The sequence below is a fragment of the Chaetodon trifascialis genome, chromosome 4, assembly GCF_039877785.1.
Source record: "Chaetodon trifascialis isolate fChaTrf1 chromosome 4, fChaTrf1.hap1, whole genome shotgun sequence".
Lineage (NCBI taxonomy): Eukaryota > Metazoa > Chordata > Actinopteri > Chaetodontiformes > Chaetodontidae > Chaetodon > Chaetodon trifascialis.
The window spans coordinates 29631740-29658177 of record NC_092059.1 but is presented as its reverse complement, the minus strand read 5'-3'; the positions used below and the strand labels follow the sequence as shown (position 1 = coordinate 29658177).

General features: G+C 40.0%; 1 protein-coding gene across 1 annotated transcript; it reads right to left on the bottom strand.

Annotated features, from left to right (window-relative positions):
- Positions 1-903: 903 nt before the first annotated feature.
- Positions 904-26211, bottom strand: LOC139329718 (neurturin). The gene is made up of 4 exons (XM_070960081.1): positions 25859-26211; positions 10395-10456; positions 5764-5938; positions 904-2098 (listed from the first exon to the last, which is right to left on the bottom strand). Exons 1-4 carry the CDS (start codon positions 25887-25889, stop codon positions 1692-1694), a joined length of 675 nt encoding a protein of 224 aa, XP_070816182.1. The 5' UTR covers positions 25890-26211; the 3' UTR covers positions 904-1691.
- Between the last annotated feature and the right edge of the window lie 227 nt (positions 26212-26438).

The window sequence follows — 26438 nt, the reverse complement described above, 5'->3', positions numbered from 1 at the left end:
GTGTGTGTGTGTGTGTGTGTGTGTGTGTGTGTGAGATAGACTTTTTAGGACTTTGAAAGATGACTACAGTTGCTTTCATTCTAAATTTTCCTTGACCAGATAGTAAGTTATTGAGCTGCCCTGGAAGGAAAAGTAGAGTTACATCACATGGTGAATGCAAATATTGGTCTTATGAAGACTGCTGTATTTCCACAACAAAACAAAAGACAACACAAAAAAACTTCTGAGTTCTTAATAACATGTCTTCACATCATAGTATTTGGTCTATAAATTGGTTAAACTGAGTTTTTAGTTGAACTGAGGCTGTGTGAGCAGAGGCTTTGAAATTGATTCCGAAATATCCAGAAATCACATTTGGCTCCATCACGGAGGTTCACTGGACAACTGGCTTTTGGCAAATAGTGGAACGGAAGTATATATAGGCTGTAAAATACCAAGCAAGAGAAAAAGATCAGTATTTAAACAGTGCTGTGGTGTGGGTACGCAGTAAGACAGTAAGACATTCAAACTCAAAGTGATTAGGTAGACTTGTTTTTTCAGATACAATGATTACTGTGACATGAACAAATGATTGAGTTTTTGGCTTTGTTTGCCTGCTAAGTTATCAGTAGGCTAACAGATAAGAATGTCTAATATGTGTACACGCAGACATTTGAAGCTCATGAATCACAATTCAAACCATATGTAAAACCATCAAACACCTTCAACTTTAAATTGAAATTATACATTTCATGTAGTGGTACCTTTCTACAGTTGCCATTACGTGAAATTTAACCCCCCCCCCCCCTTTTTTAAAGTTTGACAGTTGCCATTATGTTTCATGTTGTGCTGTCATTGGATTGTTGTCATTGCATTGTTGCATTGCATCCAAATATCCGTTAAGTTTTTTATTATTTTTTTTTTCAGCCCCCAGCAAGAGTTCAAATAAAAATGACTTTAGCTTTGTCATAATATGCTGTGTGCCAAGCCTGCTGGTCAATATGATACAAGTTTTCAATGAAATTCAGCATGTATAAAGAGTAAACATTTTGAAACTTGAATTTATGTGTACAAATTAGCAGATTTGTACCAGTGAGTTCTGGCTTTTATGCCTAAAGTTGTATTATCTTTGACATCCCTGAAAGTTTACAAGATAATGAATAGCAATGTTTCAAGTCTTTAAGTTTCAACAACAAATATCTGCATGCAGTGTGTCTCTTCTCTGGCTAGCTTCAACTTAATAATAACACATAAGTTACCAACAAAACATACTAAATTCTGGTGAAATAGCCAAGCTGCATACTTTGAAATGTTATCAGAGCTTTGTCTCCCAAAGAGCTGAAGACCACCAACATGGCTGCCAGAGGGAGTTTTACCCGAAAGCCAATAGGCTGAATGAAGGACACAAATATAATCCACTACGGGCTGGAACAGTACTGATTTCTTCCTCTGTGTTTATTACTGGTGGCATTTAAACAAACCTTCCACTGCCCCAGGCCAGTGGCAGACATCCAGATGCCATCAGGCTCTACCTGAATCTGTCTCAACCGCCATTAACAACTGCCCAGCAATTAGCAGAGGGAAGATCTTGGCCACTGCACTGAACCAGGGTTAAGTCACGCACAATTGAGAAAAGGCCTTGTGGCATTCTGCTTTTTCACACAAGAGTTTTTCAGAGTTTGTGAACTGCAGATAGCCACGCATCTGCGCAGTCATTCCACACAGCTGCAATTGGCTGCTGAGAGCCACTTAATTGTCTGCCATGTAGTCTGGGTGTTCATGAAGGACACAGTCTCGTAGCGGGTGGGACGACAGCAGGGGTGACTACTGACCCTCTTGTCAGAGATGCTTCCATTGTCCACCAGGGCCTTGAGGGCCAGGTCATAATTCTTTCGGGAGCTGTGGCACGTGCCAGCACAGTACTTAAAGAGGATTATCTCATCCGAGTCATACCCGAGACCAAGATCCCTCACCCGCATCTCCTTCCTCTGCAAGTGGCAGTCGTGATTGGTCTTCTTCTTCTTGTGGTTCCTCCTTGACATTCTGACCAGAGTTGGGTCATGAGGGGAACGCCGCCATCTGCTGTGCTGGATTTTGTCTTTCTGCATCAGTAGCCACTCTTCAAGAAAAAGAAAAAACAGATGTAACAGCTGGGTAGTCAATTATTTAATTCAACATCAAGATTACAGCTATTCTTCTATTTATGTTTTTCTATTCTGTATCCTATACACTATCCTATAACACTTGATGGCTGTAACTACTACATTTCCCTGATGTGGGATCAATGAAGTCTTATCTTATCTTATCTTATCTTATCTTATCTTATCTTATCTTATCTTATCTTATCTTATCTTATCATGTGTAGTATTTGAAACTGTCTGACTTCTGTGGCAGTATCAGAAAAGACATGTTGCAGACACAGATCTCATTTTTGCTTCCCAAATTAAGTTTTCATGTGAATTTAAGAGCATTATCATTACTTTCTTAATGAGATGCAATTCCTGTTGAAACAAGTTGTTAAACAGTGAGGATCACTCCAAACAAGTAGGGGGCAGCATATCCCCAGAGTAACTGCTAATTGCTGCTCACTATACTCTTTGTTGTGGCTGTGACTATCTATGACAGCATCTAGTGGAACCAACAGCTGACTCAAGTCTACCTGAAGGGGGCAGTGTGTTGATGTTTAGATTTAAGGCAACAAGACCGGGCTCAGAAAACAAGGAACTGACAGATGTTAAAATGCTCTTGTAGCGTTGACCTCAATTCTCAAATTCCTGGTGTATGTCGATATTTTTGGCATGACAACTACGGTTAGTTAAACTCAAGGAGGATGTATTGTAATTAATACATTTAATTTGATAACAATGCAATTTTAATCCATTTTTAGTTTAAGTTAAATTTTACATTCAGTGTAATTTTATTTGATCTAATCCCATTCATCAGTCCAGGTGTTGATGAATCTTGTATTTCACATTGCCTGTGAATATTCTCATTCATCCAGGTCATTGTAAGCTTCAGGGCACTTAATCATTCGCAACTGGACTTTGTCAATTTGGACTTTGTCTGGACAAATGATTGAATGATTAAATGCCCTGAACCCTGTATTTCACATTCACTGACACAGACCTGTCAACCAGTCACTGAGTAAGGTGATTCAGAAAGATGATGAGATGATGAGCATTGAAACTGGGAGTGAAATTCCTTTGGTTATCAGCTGAGTGATGCAAAAAGTACTGTCACTATACTGGGTCATTGAAGATGCTTTCTCAGTTGCCAGGAACATTTCAAATTTAGATTTCTGATTTACTACTAGGCAGACCTCGCCCATGTGTTTGACTGATTTCCTAGGTGAAGAGCACAGGACCCTTTCAGTCCAACTCTGCTCAGGAACATATTGAGCCATGTTAAAGGATGCCACATGGGTTTGCAATATTACACAGGATTATACAGCTCTCTCTTGTTTTAGTTGAATTGGGCAATGTTCAGGTATTTGTGTGTAAATGTACTAAAGATAATTATTGTTGTGTGTGATGTTTGTCAGTGTCAGTCATTTTCCACAATTTTCCTAAATACAGCTTCAAAAGGAAGAAAAGCAGAACTTAGGTTTGCCTGACAGCATCAGTAACTGCTTCAATCACTGCAGTAACTGGACAGTAGCTCTTCTTGGATTCTCTGTTCTTACAGTATGCATAGGGTTGGAGGCATGTCCAATGAACTACTGGATTATACAAAGATATCCTTCTCAATAATGGTAACTATTAAAAAACACATTATGTCTACAATATGACTGACAGATATTCTACCACTTTTACAGACTTTTATTAAATAGAGCTTCCCCCAATCTAAGCCACTGTAGAGTCACAACATCCACAATACTAAAATGATCCTAATGATGAGCAACTTCCAGTGATGGACAAAATTTCACTCTTCCTTGTCTGTATCATACAAGAGTCACAATTAAAATTAAACACTGAGCTGTACTGTACTGAGCCTGTACATTTGAAACTCTACTCAGCCTGCAAGCAGATATAGATTTCTGTTTTTCATCAAATAATAAAAACAAAGATTATTAATTAAACCGACTCAATAATAATTCAGTCCATGGTGTGGTGTGTCAGGGGGTGGCTTAGTTCGACTATTCTTTTATTTCAGATTTTTTTTTTTAAATTCTGTTTGTTAGTATTATTAGACAAGTATTATTTATCGTGTAAGAGACTAAAGTCTGAAATTTGGCCACTTACCAAACTAACTGGCATAATTAACAGTTGTACAATCCACATTCATTCATCTCATTTCTCTTCTAGCTGTGATGAACTGGACTATGATGCATGTCAGAAACCTGCACATTGGAGTGATTATTTTTAGGCTGTTGTACAGTGGGGCCCTTGTTCAGTTGACCAAGGCCATACTCAGTGTTGAAAACTACCAGGCAAATTTCCAAAGGCTACATCAGTCATGTAGGAGTGACATGCTGCTATTTCATGGCTCCCACTTCAGATTTATGAGGGTATGTTTTCAGCATCTCAGCTGCACAAAAGCTGAGTAATTATTCAATGAAGGATGACAATGAAGAGTGCCCTTCCCCAGCTTATAAGAGCCTAGCAGTGAATGCCTGCAAGCAGCCAATTTAACATGGTCCCTACACAGAAGTGGAAGAAAATATTTTATGCATTCCCTCTGGGCATGTCTTCTAAAGTTTCCCAAAATACTAAATGTCAAACATTTCTACATTCAGACAGCTATTTTTGTAAGGGGTAGTTTATGTGAAATTCTAATGACATGTCACATTTTGAAGTACCATTGGAGAGGATTATTTGTTAGGTCAGGTAGACCACATTAGTCATGTCTTCAAATCCTTTAAAACAACATATGGTAAACTTTGGCAGTTGTGATTAGAATGGCTCTTGTGTGTGTGCAAAGGCAGAACTAACATAACATTGTTTTAGACCCACAAAACTTCCTGGCAGGAGTTGTGGGTGGATGAATAGGTCTATGAAACTTGACTTTGACATTAGAGACCACTGTTAGTTTCCTGTTACCTAAAACAGTCAATACTGGTTTCTTTTGACCTTTGACCACAAAGATTTAATATCCATAGCAAAGCAGGTATTTTAACCCAAACCATGACCTTTCCCCATCCTCAACCAAACAGTTGACCTAACCATACCAAAGCTACAAAGGTAACCTTGCCATTTCGTTTGGAAGAATTATTACAACTACATGACCAATCAATCCATGACTCTCTGATCCATCTATGAAATGCTAGAGGTTTGCCTAACCTTGACCAAAATCCAAGTCTTAGCTAAATCAGAAAATTTCATGGTTTACCTTGTGCGGACCAGCTTTTTGTCCCCAAATGAAAGATGATATTTAGGTTATTCATTCTAATAATAACTTAAATATATGAATATTTAACCTTGTTGGTTTATAAAGTAGTTTGTATAGCCTGTACTGACGAGGCATCTAACCTCAAGAGCCAGAGAACCAACAGAAAATCAAAATGACACTGATAGGACGGTCTCTAATAAATGACTAATTTCTGAAAATAAATCTGTTCCTCTTTCATATCATTTTATTATTGGTGTGTAAGGTTTGCCCGAGCACTGACTGGTTATTCCCCATTCATAGCCAGTCTTTGCAGAAATTGTGCAGACAGTCCAGACTGCACTACCAGAAATTACTAATCATCACAGTAGATTGTTTGACCGTAAAATAAAGTAAACCACCACCAATAATAATAAATGCTGATCCCTTGCTAATGAAATAATAAAATTAAATACTTACCAGAAACCTCAGTCCAGGGTATATGAATGCTGCCCTCCTGTTCCAGATCCTCTGCAGGGGACCAGGAGGATTGATGAAAAACACTCTGGAGGTCTGACTGAGACTCTTTGTTGTCCTCCTCAGACAACACATCTTCCACCAGTGTGAGCAATGATGCCACCACCCACAGCATCACCTGACAATATCAAGGAACACATAGTGTCGTTTGGTCAGCATGATGGCTGGTTGGTTGGTAAGGGAGACTGGAAGATTCACTTACACTTCATCGTGAAACATATCATCAAGTAAGAGAGAGCTTGCAATCACAAAGATACATGCGCTCAGGGTAAAATGTTTTCCACAGGAACAGCTAAATGGAGGGAGTGTAAAAACACTAATCATTTGATGCAGAAAACCTGATTCTGTGGTACTTATGTGCTACCCAGAAGTATGGCTACCATGCATGGTGTCTTCCAATAGTGGTTAACAACCCTTTGTGTTAAACAGGTTTTGCAAAAACACTGGACAATTAAAAGAGCAACCACTAAGGACAGAGGAGAGTCTGTTCGATAGTTGAACCGCAGATTGAGAAGTAATGTGGTTTTCAACCGTGGAACCCTGGACCAGCTCTCTACCCTTGCTAGGAGGCTGGAGGGATTGTGGGAGTTTGTCAAATCAGTCCCATTGTGTTTTTGTGGATTTGGAGAAGGCCTATGACCATGTTTCCAGGGGTATCCTGTGGGGGATGCTCTAACAGTATTGGTACTGGAAGGCCCCCTATACTGATGGAGTGTGAGTCTGGTCCATGTAGTCAGTAGTAAGTTGGACCTGTTTGCGGTAAGAGTTGGGCTCCACCAAGGCTGCTCTTTGTCACTGGTTCTAGGTTTCTAGGTGCAATTTCTAGGTGCAACCGAGTGGTGGAAGGTGTAGGGTTTGATGACCTGAGGATCTCATCTCTGCTTTTTACGGATGATGTGTTCCCCTTGGTGTCATTGAACCACGACCTCCAGCTCTTGCTGGGGCAGTTCACAGCCGAGTGTGAAACGGCTGGGATGAGAATCAGCCATGGCCCTCAGCCGGTATCTTGGGGCCTTGTTCACGAGGGAGGGTAGGAAGGAATGGGAGGGTGACAGGTGTATTGGGGGGGTGGCTGCAGTGATGCAGGTGCTCAAGTGGTCCGCGATGAAGAGGGAGCGAAGGTGAAGCTCTCAGTGTACCATTTGATCCATGTTCTGACCCTCACCTATGGTCATGAACTTTTGGTAATGACCGAAAGAATGAATTTGTGAATACAGGCGGCCGAAATGAGTTTCCTCCGCAGGGTGGCTGGGCTCAGCCTTAGAGATAGGGTGAGGAGCTCAGACATCCAGGAGGAGCTCAGAGTAGAGCTGCTGCTCCTCTACGTCGAGAGGAACCAGTTGAGGTGGTGAGGATGCCTCCTGAATGTCTCCCCACAGAGGTGTCCCAGGCATTTCTGTTTGTAAGGAAACCATGGGCCGACCCAGGACATGCCGGAGGGATTATGTCTCTTGGCTGGCCTGGGAATGCTTCAGGATCCCTCAGCAGGAGCTGGTGGAAGAGGCTGGGCAGAGGGCTGTCTGGGCTTCCTTGCTGAGGTTGCTGCCCTTGCAACCTGGACCCGGATAAGCGGAAGACGACCACCACCACCACCACCACCATTGTTGATACACCCTTCTCCACTGTAGAGTGACATTAAGTGACTCAGCATAATATGCTCCCAAAAGTCACATGATCAGCACTTAAAAGTCACAACTACTGACACATGTGCTTGCTGAAGGGGATGGTATTCCCTACATTCCCTCAGTCATGGCAGTGCGCCACCCCCCCCCCCCCCCCCCCCCCCCCAGCATTGTAAGTTGAGGACAGGTCGTATGTCAAACCCCCTCTGTTCAGAGAGGGCTGCTCCACTTTGACATAGATTGCCTCCTTGATCCCTCTTTAAAATCACCTGTTGTTTCTGTCTAGGATATATACCTTGTGATGTCGTAATTTTAACGTGTCAACCTTGGGACTTTAAAATATTAATTGGATAGCATTTTTTAATACTTTTGACAGTTTACAACCTAGATGTCTGAAGAAAGGAGTCCACATAGACACAGGAGGAAAATGTACAGGTCATTTACTTAAATAAAAGCAGCAATACCACAGTGTAGAAATACTCTGTAACAAATGCTCAATCCACACATGCAGAGGGTTTCGTCAAGGCCTAGCTTTTTCCATGACTTTTGGCCTTTCATCCTTTTGGAAAACTCCATCCAGGTTGAAGAGATTCAGAAACTTCATTTGCAGTATTGACGTGTAAACGGGGGAAACTGTGACAACAGAGTCTGCACTGTTATCTTCTGTGTTTGATGTCAATTCGTGGGATGTTATATCCTCTGTTTACATGAGGCAATTTTGTGCAATTCTGGATGTGGCCAAAATAGTGCTGGTGCTAAACTTGCTGACAGGACTTTTTACATGTTAACACACATAGAGTTACTCCTTCACTTTTATCGACGAACAGAGGTGTTAGAATGCCCTATGGAGGTCACTGCTTCTGGTTTTGGATGGTTGCCATTTTACTATGGCGAAAGTGCTCATGCCTTCACCATAGTTGATAACAGCTTGATGGAATTTTCTAACAACTTAAAAAAGAAAATAGCATTAGATATTTCATTTTCAAGGAGCACAGTGGAGAGAGCTATTACCTGTGAGGTTCCACTAGTGGACTCTGCACTCAGTTCAAGCTGGCAGACCCTTATCATATTGACAACCATAAAAGCTGGAAGTCACACTGCTCTGACTACTACTACTACAGACTACAACCATCTTCGTGCATATTTGTTTGTAGTGAATATCAATAGATGCAATTAAAGTCTCTTGAGGCCACCTGGGATATGCCATCAAACTGGTATGAACTAAATGAGCCAACTTTGCTGAGAGGAACACACCAAAGAGAAAGCCACTTCGACTGAAGTCCCATGTTACAGACTGGCAGATTACATTTTCATTTTGTCCACTTCAGAGTGTGATGTATATGACTGGGTTGGTGTTTCCCCTGATTGCATATTCTAGTGCCTTTTCATTTTAATTTCTTCATTATTCATTTTAAGTTCTTAGAAACCATTTTTCATTTTGTCCACTTTAGAGGGTGGTGAAATGTACATGTAAATGCAATAGACTGGTGGTGCCTTATTGCATTTGAATCATGTCCAGTAACGCCTATATGGCATTATGTGGATAATTTCACTTTGAAGCAAATAACTGAACTCAAAATGTTCAACCTACTGGTGGTATTCAGTGAAGGTTACATGAGTGATTGAAGGTACCTTGTGGAGTTGTTCTACAAATGAAGTTCTGTTAACATTTTTACTGATTCTCTCAAAGCCACAGACTTTCATTTGTTATATCTGATTGTCTCTCAGTCTCATGTCAACGGGTCTTACATAATGTGAGCCTACCAGACAGCAGAGGCCAATAGAGATAAGTGCGCGGAGCAAGTTTTTATGATCACCCTCATCCTTGAAGCATTTTGGTTGAGTTTCTGTCTGCATCTATTAATTGATCTACTGAAACCACCATTGAGTTCTTTGCATGACTGTTGACATAAGAAGAGAACCTGACCTAGCTGGCCTAATGGCACAGTTGAGTGTATGTTGTGGTTGTTTGTAGCTGGTACTACCATAAGGCTCAACGGAAATTAAACTTTATCCATTTTCTATACCGCCTATCCCTTTCGGGGGTTGCGGGGGGGCTGGAGCCTATCCCAGCTGTCAACGGGCGAGAGGCAGGGTACACCCTGGACCGGTCGCCAGTCGATCGCAGGGCAACACACAAGACAAACAAACATTCACACTCACACCTAGGGGCAATTTTAGAGACACCAATTCACCTAATGAGCATGTTTTTGGTCTGTAGGAGTGCCCGGAGAGAACCCACGCATGCATGGGAAGAACATGCCAGCTCCGCACAGAAAGGCCCCACCCGGGGATTGAACCAGCAACCTTCTTGCTGTGAGGCACGCGCACTACCTGGTGCACCACCATGCTGCCTGTAATTAATCTCCCTAAAACAAATAATTTTAGTGATTCTACATGTGTCATTTATCACAAATATGTTGAATGCATTTCCTTCCAAATGAAACATATGCACGGTGGATTTTTGTATTGTAGATTGGGAGATATTTATTTAGATAGCTGAAAACTTTGACTTGCTTTCACCAACTTTCTCTAGAGTGGCAAGTTGGACTTTGTTTTAGTATATGCATTTAATTTAGTGATATAGTGTTACATACATTGTGGAAACTAAAAGCTGCCTTAGGTAAGATGATCTCTCCTGTTCCATCAGCTCTTTGACATGGAAATTGTGTCCGGATTCCTTGTGACTGACTTTGAACCTTCAGAAGCCCTGTCTCAACGGGCTTCTGGGATACCTGCAGCCATCACCTGCACCTCTTTAATTACTTAATTGACACATGACACCTTCTCACTGTGGAGGTAAGATTAATATTTTAACATCACTTATGAAATTAGTTTCTCGGCAGTTTCTAGCAGGAACCTAAGGGCCAGATCAAATGGGCAATGTAGTGGAAACTGACTAATGGTGAAAACCTCCTTCTGATTCTTTTACATGCACAAACTTATACTCACCTTCCAGTTCTTCAAGCGATGCAAGGTATTTGACGCCTCCTGCCTCCACCAGGTTTTTCCATCTGAAAAAAAAAGAGAAAATAATATTACTTGCTTTCTAAGCTTGCTAAGCTTGCTTTCCTTCAAGGCAATGACAAAGAACATTTTCTTTTGTTAAATCTTCCCGAATCAAAAGAATTTCACTGATGATTCATGCTCTGTTTACCACATTGACCTGGGTACTAATTCAGTTCACTCAGACAGGATGATGCGCTTTCCTTTGACAGCATGTCACACAAGCATTTTGTATAAATACTGCCTAATATCTATATGGACAAGTATTAAAGTTTAGACAGAATGTTTTATCATAAATAATGAAAGTAAATGCTATAATTAAAACTTTCTCGTCACAACTTTGCTGCTGTACTTTGTAGCAGACTGGAGAGACCGCTCCGCTGTCGGTCAGTCATCTACACCATTCTGTTCTGTCATTTACAGGTGTAAGCAATGATAATGTGTTACACTGCAAAATGTTTTGTTATGTTGTTTGAGATTTAATTGATACTGTGTTGTTTCTTTGATCTCAGTTCTTGCCTTGGTCTCAGTCTCCTTGTGGCCACCAGAAGGCCTCCAAATGAAATGTCCCATGAGAGAGCTTTACAAAAATATTTTGTTAATATTATGCTAAGACACAGGCTACCTAATACTACAGATTTAATCAATTCCTGCTGCCTCTGACATTCATGCACACAGTAATGGACATGAACTGCATTGTAATACAAGCACAGTCAGGCAGACTAAAGTTAGTTTACAGTCCTGTGGATAGACCATGTCACGCCAATCAGTATTGGCGTGACACGGTCTATCCACAGGATATTATGTTATTATACTATTATCTCTCTGATGCTGGATGGCAGGCTTGTCAATGGATAGGTGCAGCTGCTGCAACAATTGTCCAATCAATCATTATGCTGCTTTTGTTTGATATAGTGGTTTTAAAAAAAAGTCTGACAATATGGCACCTTCAAACTCAAGTATTCTGCTCATGCTGCCAAAGAATAGAAGTTGGGATTCACCTATGTGCCAATTATATAAGAAGGGACAAATAATAAAGAATTTGTCATAGGCAGTGTTTCACAGATAAACACAGTAAGCTTACACGCCATTACTGGAACATGCCAGAACAAACTTACTTTCCTGAATTCAAGAAAGGGAACAAATGATTAACAATTTCATTAAGACAGGATTTCATAAAGTTTCTATAGCTTCCCCAACTCAGCAATTAACAAAACTGGGCAATTTTTTATGGCAGTCTGGTACTTTCTCCCAGGGTAACAAAGCAGTTTATTGCAGTTACTGTACTCTTTAGATTGTACCCCTACTTCCTTTTTGTGGCATAGTGGAACAGTGGTAACACTGTCGTCTCACAGCTAGAGGGTCCCGGGTTCGATTCCAGCTGTGGGCGCCAGGGGCATGTCCTCCACCATGCCTTTGGTGTCTGCTGCTTGAGGAAAGGGGCCTTTCTGTGTGGAGTGTGCATGTTCACCTGGGGTTTCCTCCTTAAAAAAACCCCACTAAAAACATGCAAGAAAACCACCACCTGACCAATGGTGACAAAAGGAACTGGGTCCCCGGGCGCTGCTGTCGGCTAACAGCCCACCACTCCTGGTATGCCTTGGAGGAAGGACTTGCCAGGAGGAGAGAATTTCATATAAGCATGGCGTGTACAGTGACACCCCCCCCACCCCCCGCCCCCACCCCAGGCATCACTTGACGGTTACTGAATGAGCCTCTGAGTCCATTAAAAACACTGTATAATGGATTCAGTTTGGCCCTTCTCTTTTCTACAGTTCCCTGAGTCTAGAGTAAGGACAATCACTGAGTCCTTTCTGATCACTTTATTGATTCTGTTTTTATCATCTGCAGTGATGCTTGCCAAAGGCTCCCTGTTATCAATAGCCACGCCCCCTTGTAGTGTACTTGATCAGTGGAGGTCAGTGGTTATGTTTTCTGTTTTACATGACGCTGCCTCACAACCAGGCCACACCACTGGCTACATGTCTCTGTGACTGGCTGTGCGTATGTATGAGAAGCAAAGAAATCATTTAATGTACTGTAGTTTTTTGTCTAGACACTGAAACTGTTGTGGTAAATACACTGTAGTGTCAGCAGTCAGTCAGCAAGGACAGAGCCTGTGTGATTTGTAATTTCTCAAGTTTTGGATTTATTGGTTTTTCATTTATCTGTTGATGCGTGATCAGTAAATGAGCCTGTGGAGCTTGTAATAATTTCATCCTTGTTTTGTTTGAAAGCTGTGATGCATAATGAGTAAAGTAACTGGAATACTCATTTTTAGATGTTCAGTGTTTTTAGTATTCAGTACTGCACTGGGTTCCACCAGATATGCGCAAGTTCAAATGTTGCCTAGTTTGAATGTAATTCTAATCTAGGATGGGTTCATGTGCTACTATCATTTAACCAGCTGAATAGTAGACACAAGTTGCAACTTAAATTTTATACCTAACTCTGACTAGTTGCAAAGTCCTCTGTAAAGTAACAGTTGGCATGGCACATCAGTTTGAAAGGTGAGATAATCTGGAGCTGTTTTGTGTCGGCAATGCATTCTCTGTGACAGTACACAATGTACTCCTGTAATACTAAACAAATAAATGTCAACATAGCATTATGCTATGTTACAGCACTGCCAAAGCTAGTAACTTAAGTAAATTTGTCAACACCAATCTTCATCTACTATCACCTTCTGAGGATAAATGCAGAGAATTAACTTTAATGTTGATGGAAAAGGGCAAGCCATCTCCCCAGAAGGACTGGAAAATTCTGGTGTGTGCTAACCATTTTACTTCAGATTGCTTTGAGGTGAACTATGGAGGAGTCAGGGGGAGCTTGGCTCCCTTAGCTTAATGAGACATGAGCTCCCCCGAAAACATGATTTGAGAAATTTTGGGGGGTCTCTAAAATATTATAAAACTGTCAAACTATTTTAAAGAAAAAATAGCAATATGCTATTTTTTGCCTTGCTATATTTCTGTGTTGTCATTGTCATTAATCATGCGTTTTATTAGGCTATTATTGATGTATGATTCATGCATGAGGATGATTAACTCTAATAAAGATACTGTTGTGCATATTCTTGCGATCACCATTGAAGCGTAGTGGCACAATATCAAATTTCAGTCATGTTAACAGGTACAGGTGAAATATCAGAAGGAAAAACAACGGTCCCATTCAGTCTGCCTGCAAAGTTGGCAATATATCTCTGTTTTATATTCACCATGTCAAGGGACAAAAAAAACAAGGAAGTTTACTCACAAATTTTGGATTTACTAAAAAAGCTAATCGACTGTAAAGAACAGCCAGAGCTGGAGACCGCAAATGCTAGCTTGACCAGCACTGATGCTACACCTGCTGCTGGGACTGCTGTCAGCACAATGCCTGGGGTGACAATGCAGGACAAGCCAACAGAAGGTACTGGAGATGGGGCTAAAGGCTCCATGAAGGAAGAGGCCGGTCATGATGCTGACCCCACCTGCCCCTCTCTCCCACCTCACTGGACCAGCCAGCAGTGGAGAGAATGGAAGAACCGTAATATATGGCTGTTTGTTAAAGGTGGACAATTAGGATGCACATTATGCAAGGTAATTGACCCGCACTTATCAGAAGAGTGGATTAATGGGGATGAAAGCAGCCATGCACAGAACAAGTTGCACAACAAAATCTACCAACACCGAGTTTACGGAAGAAACCAAGAACCAATTCCGAGTTAACGGAAGAAACAGTAACTTCTTTTGACCTTCTGCAAATGCTGAAACACCTGGATAACCACTTCTGGCCACAGGGATGCAATGCATTCATGCTGTATGGAGAGAAAGAGGTACAGGCTTGCTAAAACACTTGGCGAACCAGCAAGAGAGGCGATTGAGGAGTTCTGCGACTGGAAGTTGCAAGTGTTGCTTTGCTGTGGTCACTTCTGTTTTAAGGTAAGGCTATTCCTAATTGTATTATTCTTTGTTGGCACTGTGTTGAATGTGATGAGTGTTGATGAGGATTGGATCCCTAGGTGGCCTTGCCTATTTGTTGGTATTTATAATTCTCATGGCATGCATGCATGTGTTGTTATAGGTTGGTTTATGGATACGTGACCCTTGCATTGATGTATTTGTACAGAGAAATGATTGTGCTCATCTATGGTAATTTAAACCATTGATGAGGACTCGATGCCTTGCGGGCAGCCTGGTGTTGTCTGCTTTTGATTTATTGCATATACATTTGTGTGTTTATAGGCTGTTTTGCTGTTTGACCTATTCATATCTTATTGGTGCCGATAAACTAGATTATAGTACATCACTGCAGAGTATGTACTGTGCCCTGCTTTAGCTGGCCGTATTGTATTAACCTGTGATGTTTGGTTTTCGTATTATTATATTAATAATATTTCAGTTATTAACTGATTATTATATCAGATGCAGAATCACAGTGAGTCCTCAAGGACGCGCAACAACCCACATGTGAAGAAGAAGAAGAACTGTACTTTATTTATCACACATAGTTGCACACACTACATGCATAAATAATTATTAAATTATTTTTTCCACATTTGACCCATCCTCGGTCTGTCGATCCTCCGCGGCAGACCAGGAGCGGTGGGCTGCCAGCTGCCAGCCGATGCCGGTGCCCGCGCCCGGGGACCCATCCCTCCTCATCACCATTGGTCAGGTGGTGATCTTCATGCATGTTTTTAGTGGGGGTTATTACAGTGGAAACTCCGGGTCAACACGGGGAGAACATGCAAACTCCACACAGAAAGGCCCCTTTTTCCTCGAGCAGCAGTCACTGAAGACATGGTGGAGGACATGCCACCAGCGCCCGCAGCGGGATTCAAACCGGGGACCTTCTAGCTGTGAGGTGACAGTGTTACCACTTGTGCCACCGTGCTACCCAAGGACATGTGATAAATGAACTCAGATTCATGTCAAAATATCTAAAATAATGTGGATTAGTGACAAATTCTGTTATTCGACCAACCAAACCAAGGCAGTATTACAATAAGTACACATGTTTGAGTGAGATCATGACGTCTTTTACAGTACATTCACAGACCAATCACTTGGTTACTTGGATTACACCAAGGTAGACACTATGTCATTTATAAACATCTGAAAACAGTAATAATCAGTAAAAAAAAATACATGTTTCTTTACCTAACTGCTGGCACAAAGTGACATAAATGACAGCAATAACAGTATGAATGTAATGTAATGTATTGAATGTAATCTGTGTCCCATTTCAAGGCCCTCCTCCAACAGAGTCAACAGTTCAAAAACACCTTCTGACACAACTAATGTATTATTTATGGTTGTCAACATTCCACAATCCATTGCACATCTCCAGATTGTTAAATGATGCATTTGATCTTGTCAACAAGTGGCCACTAATTATAATGACTAATGAAGTGATGCATCATATGTTGTACTGTAGCTTGTGATTGTGTTGCTGTTATTGATCACCAGCTGTTATTAGAAGGCAACTTCCTGGGGAGAAGGAAACTGTGCCACTAGTATTAGTAGTAGAAGAGCAACATTCTTTTAAAATCCACAAAAGAACTGGTGGCACACAGAAGAAAACTGGTCATTTGGTCAAAGTTTTTTAAACAGCAATGGACAGGTCTCATACAAATGAGCAATGTATGTAACATCATTGACAAAATATTTAATATAACTTATAACTCATTTTATAGCGTAATAAAATAACACAGATTTTCAAGTTCACTCCCCATAATAAGAAATTACATTCAGGTCTTAGAGTTAAGAAAGAAATGCAAAGTATCTGAACTGTAGTGGAACCTTGTAAAACCTGTAAAAGTCCAACAGGATATAACCACAACAAAGCAGGCTTAGACTTTATTTTATTGATGCCAATTTGAGAAATTCTTTTGCTGCTGCAGCAGGTTAAGCATATAAACATAGAATATATACAATATAGACAAATAAGGATGAGAATAAAACTAAGAGAAAATAATATTCTTAAAAATATAAGAATATTTATAATAAGTATAAAAACACAGAATAGCAATAGAATAGAAAGCAGTAGCAGCAATAGAATTGATGTTTAATTAATGTTAATTGATGTTTCAGAAAATAGCTCAGCTTCTGTCTGCTTCCTTCAATGAAGCAGACATGGAAGAAGAGTAGGGTACAAGAGGAGATCTGGATCAGATTATGCAACACTGACTATGAGTGTGTAAATGAATACTGTAATACTACAAGCAGCTGCTAAAATTCAGAATAGACCAGACTTGGGATAGAGATGACAAAGGTGAAGTGGAACTTCATTAATCTATTGCCCCCTAGTGGCCTCTTGAGGCTAAACTGTTCACAACATGAAAGTGTAGGATGAAATAAGTTTGATAATTGTTTTTAACTCTAGGCCTCATTATTAGATTTCTTCTGGAGCTTTCACACATCTTGTGTCACAAGAAGAAGATAACCTCATGGAGAGTTTTATCATCTGGGGAACATGAATGATGCTCAGCAAATTTCATGGCTAGACCAAAGTGGCTGAACAGAGCTCTGGAAATATGCATCACTACAGAACTGACATTATAGGAACCCAGGTCATTTTTGGCCAGGGGCCTCCAAAAATACATACCTATATGTTTACCTGTATGTATCTTACAGACCCAATCCGAACCTTGCGGACAAAACATGTTGGACATATTTTGGAACTGACTAAATAAAATACAAAAATGAGCACAATGAACACAGTCAAATCAAGAGTGAAAAAGAATCCCCTCAGGAGGCCATTAGAAGAAAACAAATATCAGTATCACTAATCTACATTCATATCCTGAATCGCTGAAATTGGCTACTAGGGATGGGATCAGAAAAAGCTTCATCCATAGACAGGATAAAAACACAGCCTACCTCTTGGATTTTAATTTCTCTTCAGCCATTATCCAGAAAGAAACATCAGGAGTGTTGAAGATGTTACATAACAGGTCATGTGAGACATTAAACCTTTCTGGCATCACACGTGAATGTTTGTACATGTTTATATCTCTTGGTATAATTCCTCTCTGATAGCAGTACACACACACACATGCAGTGGAACAGTGAGACTAGTCAACACTGTGGAACATTTGAAGTATCTGAACTAGAGTTAGTTAAAACAAATGAATAATTCAGGAAAAGCAGTCAAGCCAGACCTTATTCGTTACACACACACTTAGTAAATGAGTGTTGATTTTTCCCTCACAAACCTGTTCACTGTATACATCTCAGTGAAAAAGACAATGTGGAGCATTCAGACAAAAATGCTTGAGTTTGAGTCCATGACACCAGGGGGAGACCATGTTAGTCTCCATTCTGCATTCCGATGAATGAACTTACATAACCATCATCCTCTGGAACACTTTAAGTCTATTCTGTCTCTAATGCTTTAATGCTACAACCTTTCTGTGACTTTAAAGTTCATCCAAATCATTTTACACATTCATTAAATATACATAAAAAAATCCCTTACAGCTTCTGTGAATATCTAATGAAAAGCTACAGTCTTTTAGAAACTTTATATATGTCCTGACCCCCAGTTACTAAAGTATATTACACCCACACTTTGCCAGCAGTGGAACAATGACTGGGGTCATTTAAATCAAATATCAATCAAACTTGAAGCATGATTGCATCACTATAACATGAAATGTGAAGAACTGAGAGGAATAACAATAAATCCTCTGCAAAGCATCAAGTACTCAATTTCGATGCAATTTGCCTTTTAGATTTACATATATCTTGTGTACAAGACAATATTTTTACCTGATAATGGTGCCAGGTCAAGGGATTCTCAATAATGGCCAGGGGACTATGAATGTTCACAATAATGTTACATGGAAATCCAGCCAATGTGACCACCAAAAACATCCAGAATTATCCCCTAGGGATCATAAATGTATATTAATAAAAAATCATGGAAAGAGGAAACACTTAAAGTTTCACTGTACTTTAAAAAAGGCCTTGTTGGATCATTTAAGGCTCGAACTATGCTTCTGGGATACGTAAATGTCACAGTAGGTTTATTGAAAAAAGGGTTTAATAGGTAAATGTAGGGTGGCCCATTACATAACGGAGGATACAGAATAGTAGTTTGGAAAAACAATAGATGCACCTTGTTCTTATGTCCAAAACGGTGGTAACGAATTGTATCTTGTGCACAGAGAATAGCACTTAGAGAACTGGATATAAAACGTGGCCTCAACATATTTCTTTTTCCCTCTATGGGCACTCTGTGGCTCAGTAGATTACTGAATGATTTGCAAGATGTCCACATATTTTGGGGGGGAATAAAATGTAAATGACAATAAATTCAAGAGGTGCAGTGTTTAATAATGTCTGCTGGAAAATTACAGCTACAGGTAATAAGACCAATGTGGGGAAAGCGTGATTGTGACCAACAAAGCCTCCAAAGTCAGTTTAATATCCCTAACACTGTGTGTAAACACTGACATCCAATCACACAGGCTTTTATAAATGAAGTGGGGGCTGTTTGGATTTCCCAGTGTGAGCGTGACTGGAGTGGAGCAGATGTTGATGTGAGCTCAGCACCAGACAGACAGCTTTTAGCACCAGGCATATGGCAGGAACTTATTCTTTTCTTAGTGTTCACTCAAAAGTCAAGTTAGTTTTTTAAAAAGTAATTGTGGCTGTAAACAGCAAATTCAAATCTACTAGTGTTTGATAATATATTGTCCTGACACTGTAAGCTTGAGTCTGACCATCTCAGGTGGTCTGAGAAAGGTAGGCTCTGTTACAGAAATCCCTTTAGCCATCATTGTCACAACTTCATGTTTGTACAAACTGAACAAACTCATATTTTCAAGAACATGCTGCATATTAAGCTTTCCTTATTTTTTAGCAAAAAGCCAACAACCACAGGACCACAGACATTACTACCAGCTTTCACATTGTACTGAATCTGAAATAGTATACACAAGCTCTGACAGATCAATACAGAAGGCTGGCGTGCAGATAAATCAGCAAAGCTTACTGTAGTCAGGCTAAGTTTTTGATAGGCATCTTCATGTTCAGCTAAGAAGTCTCCTACTCAGGTTTGTATAATCTACAATATTGAGAATTTTTACAAATACAATTCTATAGCCAGGGACACAACAGTAAACCAAAGAAGGTACATGCTCATCCATCTAATTACCAAATCTTCATTTATTAGATATTTCATTCAGGGCTATCTAGGTAATGTAATGTTTACCGACCTGTAATGAAACCAGAACATCCTGATTACACAGATCACAATCTTTCAGACTACTGGAGATCTAACACAAGTACAATATAGAGACGTCACAGAGACTGGAAAGATGAAGACAGAGCTTCAGTATGGACCCAAAACATACCCTCAGGACAGGCAGTGAAAAGTAGATCCTATACTACCGGCATGGTTTTAAGTCACAATACTTTTCTACAGTAAGGGCATGTACGATTAACTTGACCAGAGTCAACTTAAAATTCTCATATTTCTCAAAGACATAAATACTGTTTATCTCACAGCTTGCCTATCTATATAGGAGGCATTTCAGCAGTGTTTTTCAGCTGTCCTTCTCACATGCATCTGATGGAAAAGATATGTTTCTATGGGTATTCTAATCATTACAGCAATAATAATGGTTGCATTTAATTTAGGCAAGCTATTTTCAGGATCCTGGTATTGTGCATGCTTACTGTCATGTCTTACTGGGTCACTTCTATGCTACAGAGCCAAAATGATTAAAATGATTAAATACCTGTGGTTTCCCTGCTTAGACAAGTCAAAATGTCTGTTGTGAAAAAGGTCTGTTGACCTTATTTATAGAAACCAGATCTTTTGAATTCTGTTCCAGAAGTAAGAAAAATTTAGCAAATGTACATAATATAGACCATGATATTGCCGTACAAATGTCTCCTAATGGAATTCCTATTAGTGCAGCCCATGAAGTAGCTACACCTCCGGTTGAGTGGGGTCCTATCCCTGCAGAAACTGAAAAACCCTGTTCCATGTAAGAATGGGAAATTACATCAGCCAACCAATGTGACAAACACTGCTTAGAGGCAGGAACCCCCACTTTGCCTTTCCATAGCAGACAAAAAGCTGAGAATGAGACTTCCTTAGAGGCTAAATATGAGATACATTTGCATCAATTGCCCTCACTGGACACAGGGTGAGCAACTGTACCTGCAATGAGGAAAAGGTTTGAATCTAACCCACTTTAGTACCTGGTTCATAGACTGAGAATTAACTACTTTTGGCAAAAAGTCAGGGTTAGACCAAAGTGACAACCCTGCCATCTGCCCTCAACCAAAAACAATGATCATTAACAGAGAGAGCACACAGCTCTCCAACCCATTTAGCAGAGCAGAGCCAAAAGCTTTCTTGGGAGACAGAGCTTTCATGTGTGCGTCCAAAGTAGGCTTATATGGGGTCTCAGTGAGAGATTTCAACTCAAGAGTCAAGTCCCAGCTTGGTGCCTTACCCTTCAGAAATTGACACAATAAATGATGCCGACCCAATGACTGGCCATTGGTGCCCCATGAAATGTTGGAAATGTAACATAAGTGGTACAGAATAGGCTGCTGAAAAGATTCTCCACTCCAGGGGGTAATAAGTTGCAGTGGACAGGCTTGTAGCATTGCTCAGTGACTTGCTTGCAGTCTTGTTCTTGAGAGACAGATTGCAGAGGCCAGAATCACAAGTGCAGAGCAGTTGGGTTTGGGTGCCAAATCTGCCCATTTACCTGTGACAGAAGATTCGTGCACAATGGCAGTTACCATTTGTGAAAACATGAAAAAAAGTCTGCGTACTCTAGTTCCCTTAAGTGTGATTCTGTGATTCAATGAAACATCCACCTGTGACCATTTCCAGCCTCCAGTCTCTCCATCAGACATGGGGGGTTATAGGCCCACAATTTTTGCTGCACCGGGTAATAAGTGTATTTGCAGAATAGAGTGAGGAGCAAAATGAGACAGCACATTAGCATCAGCATCATTTGTGTTGTCCTCTGTAGTGGTGTCCTCTGTAGTATGAGGCCCAGTAGGAGGAATGCATTCCTGGCTGGAGGTAGGCATAATGCCTGTCTGGAAAGCCTTCCTTCTCCGTGCCATGTTCAGGCACAGAGCTACAAACCCTGGAAATGCAGCAGACTTGCTCTTCTGTAGACGGGTCACAAGCTACATTGCAGGGATTATTATAATTATTGTCCTCCCTCAGATGACCAGTCCCCAAGCTTGAGGGCATTCACATTCATGCCCACCCTAAAAAAAACAAACACTAAAATATTCTAAATATTAGTATACTGAGCATACTTAAGTATACTTGCATCCAGACTATAGTGTACTTAAAATGTGCAAAGTAGGAACAACTAATTTTGTACTTATTACACTTAAATAGTATTTAAGTTGTACAAAAGTCCATCTTAAGTTATATTACATATACCTGACTGTGCTAAATGCATTCATAACGTAATGTAAATTACACTTTGAAGTATACATAAAAATACATACATACACACATAAGTGTATTTTAAAACTAAGGATGTACACGTATGTCCTCAGATATGCATGGATGCCTGCCTGTCCTAATATCTGCCACCTCTTATTGTCTGATTCTTGGAAAATACTGGTCACTTCCTATTTTTCCTGTCATTGACAGCATGATACAGCATTCTGGAGATGATAAGATAGTAAAACAAGCTTTAAAAATGTGACACCTAGCATTGTCTGTTGAGACAGAAGTGTGAAATAAGTTTATGTATGAGGTAGGCCTTGTATGTTGTTATGCACTCCTCTGGAGCTGGTGGTGGGCTGTAAGGTGACTAACCTTTTTCTTTTGCTCCGCCCCTTTTAAGGTGGAGACTGAGGGTTCCTGATTGGGGGCAGGTCTTAAAAGGCGCTGCGGGACCTGTCTTACTCTCTCTCCTTCCTGGGAAGCAGCAGGAGCTGCAGCAGATTTCAGTTGTGTTGATATGTTGTGTTCAGTTCGTTTTTCTCTGATGGGTCCAGTAGTCCTGTTTTCGCGGCTTTATTTCCTTTGAGGGTTTAGTTGTTATGTTTGTAGGGTAGAGGAAGGATCCCGGATCCGACGGCGCTATGTGGGTTGGTCTGGAGCTCCTTTCTTCCCTTTTTTTCCCTGTTTTTTTTGGTTGACTGCTTTTATTTGTACTAAAAAACTTATTTTTGGCTGCTGCTAAAAAAAACCCTCCTCATTTTTATTATGTTAGACCTCCTTGGGTGAGCCTTTTTAGGGGGTCGTAACATGTACATGCTTTTATGTATCTGTATGTGCCACACTGAATGACAAGTAGATAGATACAGACTAGCCAGTAAAAATATACAGTACATTTGACTACCTCATAAAAGCAAAGCAAGTTAATATACTTTTAATCTATATAAATTAATGTGAAGTACACTATTATGCGTATAGTGTTTTAGTTTTACAGTATATTTGTTAAAGTATTCTTTAAATGTATTTAAAAAAAAGTACACATTTATATAAATGTACTGGAAACATACTTTGCGATATTCAAATATACTTTAAGCATGCTTAAGTATATTATTTTGTAATTTATTCACAGAGTTTAGTAATGTGAGAGCTTTCATTGTCAAAATCATTGAAAATGAATTTCTATTTTTGTTGCTATGTGCATGCACTTTTAGCTTCCATTTACTTAGTGCGTGATTTTAGCAACATTTACTGTGCGGATCAGTATCAATCCCTTTTATGCTGCATTTGTGCCATGGGAAGAAAGGGAAAATGTTTACATACTATTCCAAGATGGCTAGCCCCACTGCTAGCTTCAATCACACCAGATAAATAGAAACTAAGCTTAAATTTACTCTATTTGTGAAACAAGTGATAAAGGTATGATATTTGACAAGTGAAAATAGATACAAATAAACAGTCCCAATTTTGGATTTTTTTTAGATGCCACGGCCAGCAATGGTGGTTTTGCAGCAATTTTTCAAAAAGTATCTTGACACTTTTGTAGTTCTTTTTGCTAAGTGGGAGATTAAAATATTTGCCATAACTTTCTGATATCTCTGCCTCTGAATTATAACTAGGAGGCTGACATTTTTGGAACACTTGGATGACTACAATGAATGCATCATACCACAAACCTTCTGTATTCTACATGTCAGCACCAAATAGCAGACACTCATAGTTATCTACTGGCTGTTTGACACATCAGTAACTACCAAGGTAAAGAGCCAGATTCTCAAGAAGCTGGTGAAGCCCAAAACAGAGGAAGGGTTTGGGGTTAGTATCAGTAGCAAGTTATCATTTGCAAGTGATCCTGAGCACATGTACTGATATCCTGTCTACAATCATGTGTTCACAAAGTGGTGAACCTCGCTCCATCCTTGCTTGTGAGCGACTGAGCTTTTTGAGGATGCCTCTTTCAAACCCAATCATGACACTATCACCTGTTACCAGTGAACCTGTTTACCTGTGGAATGTTCCAAACAGGTGTTTTTGGAACATTCCACAACTTTCCCAGTCTTTAGTTGTGTGTGTGTACATTTATATTCAAATTAAATATGTAAAATATTAAATATATTGTCCTTGTACTGTTTTCAATTGATTATGTGTCAAAAAGGATTAGCAAATGATTGCACTCTGTTTAATTTATTGTTTACACATTGTTGGAATTGGGGGTTTTAGTAGTAGTGGTATACAGTATGGGTTCATGGCACACCTTCACTCTACTTTGACGAATGGTCTTAAAGATACAGAATGAATCTATTTTCAAACACAAATTTAAAATGAACTGGAAAACGTATTATGGTAAACTATTCAGACCATGGTGATGATGATCAGCAGCTGTCTTACAGCAGGAGTAGGCTACTTTAGTTTTAGTGTTTTTCCAAAATAAGACCTGATTTTCAAACCCTGTTGATCTGATTCCTGTCTCCACCGCACATCTCGAAAATGATTCCCCCATCTACCATTGCTGCTGTTTGGTGTTGGATGGGTGATGTACAGTGGGTTTATAATAGCATGATTATTGAAAGCAGCTGCCCGCTGCCAGAAAAGGGCTTGAATAATGAGATTAAACCATGGCAATAAATTCATGGTGTATAAAACCAAAACAATAAACTACGAAGACATGAAAAAGCTCCTAAAGCTACAGAGGTTGCTTATTCCCTACAAGCCTTCTCTGATACACATAGTGTTTTGAATCATCATTGTTAAAAAAAATATCAATTCATACAGTTTTAATGGTGTATTGATATTAAAGAAAATCATGTGGCACTTTTAAAACTGGCCTGCCAGTCTGCTTGTCACTTATGTAATATATGTGACCCTGTCCAAATAAAAGCTTATCAAGTGAAAGCATCTGAAGTCAAATTCCTCCCACTTGTACAGTAATATTCTTGACGAATGGATTCTGGTTCTGTTAATAAATACAGCTGTTAAATATTACCTTAACACATTACAGTGATGTACTTAAAACAGACTCTTGGATAGAGAAGCAAGTTATTGCTAAACTGAAGCTCAGTCCAACAAATCTTTATCTGTAATGTTGTTCCATATGGATTCTCAGCTTCCATTTAATCAAAATCTGCTGTCTCAAGACAATGCAGAGTTATTATCTATAATCTATTACAAAATGTAAAAATGTAAGTCATCAGATACAAACAATGCTTACATTCTAGAAATTAAATGGTAAAATAAAAAAATTCTTTTCAGTTTTCCTTCTTGTGTGGTATGTCCATGCTGGAAGATGCAGAGGTGAAGATAGCAGAAAGAGGTTATCTAAAAGAAGAAATAAAGCAGGTCCAGATGTGCCTAAGATTTCTCGTGTCATTTCACATATTAAGCAGAAGTTATTGCTAATAACAAACTCATTCCACACTGCAACACCTACTTTAGTATAATGATGATCAAAATATTAAAATTCGACATTTTGTATTAATTGTTGTGATTACACACTATGTCATTTTCATCTCTGCAATAAATGTACAGTTGATTATGCACAGCTGCCCAGGAAAATATGGCTGGAGAGGCTCTGTATCACTAAACCCTTAAGCAAAATGTCTCTCACAATTAAGCTATCTCCAACTGTCTAAACTACAAGATGTTTCTTGAATAAAATAAGATGATGATTTGAATGCATTTTGCATCACTGATGAGGAGGTGTCGAGAAAGCGACCACCACTAGTTACGGCTTGAGAAGCTGCAATTGAACTTAATTTAACTGCAGTTTTTATGTCTCGATATCTGACCATTTATTGAGTATCCTGCTTCGTTTGTGTGTTTTTGTCACAGCTTATACAATGGCATGTCTGTCCTAAAAGAAGCTGTTAAAAACCTTGAAAAAGATTATTTCTTAAATTGGCGTTGACGTGCTTCGGAAACTTTGAAGCTGAACTCAGGTCAGTGTATGACAGTTTAGAATACGGCACATTTGCCATCAATAGTCTTACCTCTGTGGAGTTTGTTCGCTCTTCCGATCATGGACGTGAGTGTAAAAAGCAAACTGCTGGCGTTCTAGCGCTGTAGTAATCCACGCACACTTGGCTATTCTCTGCGGAGCTCTGCGCTGGTTTCTCGGTTATATCCTGTGGCATAGTGGCGCAGTCTTGATTTCGGTGCTCCTCATGGCAGGAGACACTGTCAGAGAGTGACAGCACCGACCGTAGAGCAGATCTGAGGGGCTGAGCTGACTGCTGTCAGTGAGCGGAGCTGCCTTGCCGTTCGTCCTGTGGCGGGACAGGTGTGAGCCGACTGAAGCGTCGCCTCCAGATGTGTGTGTGTGTGTGTGTGTGTGTGTGTGTGTGTGTGTGTGTGTGTGTGTGTGTGTGTGTGTGTGTGTGTGTGTGTGTGTGTTAAAAGCCCGCGGTGTCATATTCCCTCCTCCATCATACGATCGCTTACTGTCGCATTAAAATCAACTCAGCGACGGCTTTCATAAGTTCACAATGTAAGAAATGATCCACAGACCCGAAGGGCGGCCGTACATTAAGATTAGATTAGATTAGATTAGATTAGATTAGATTAGATCCA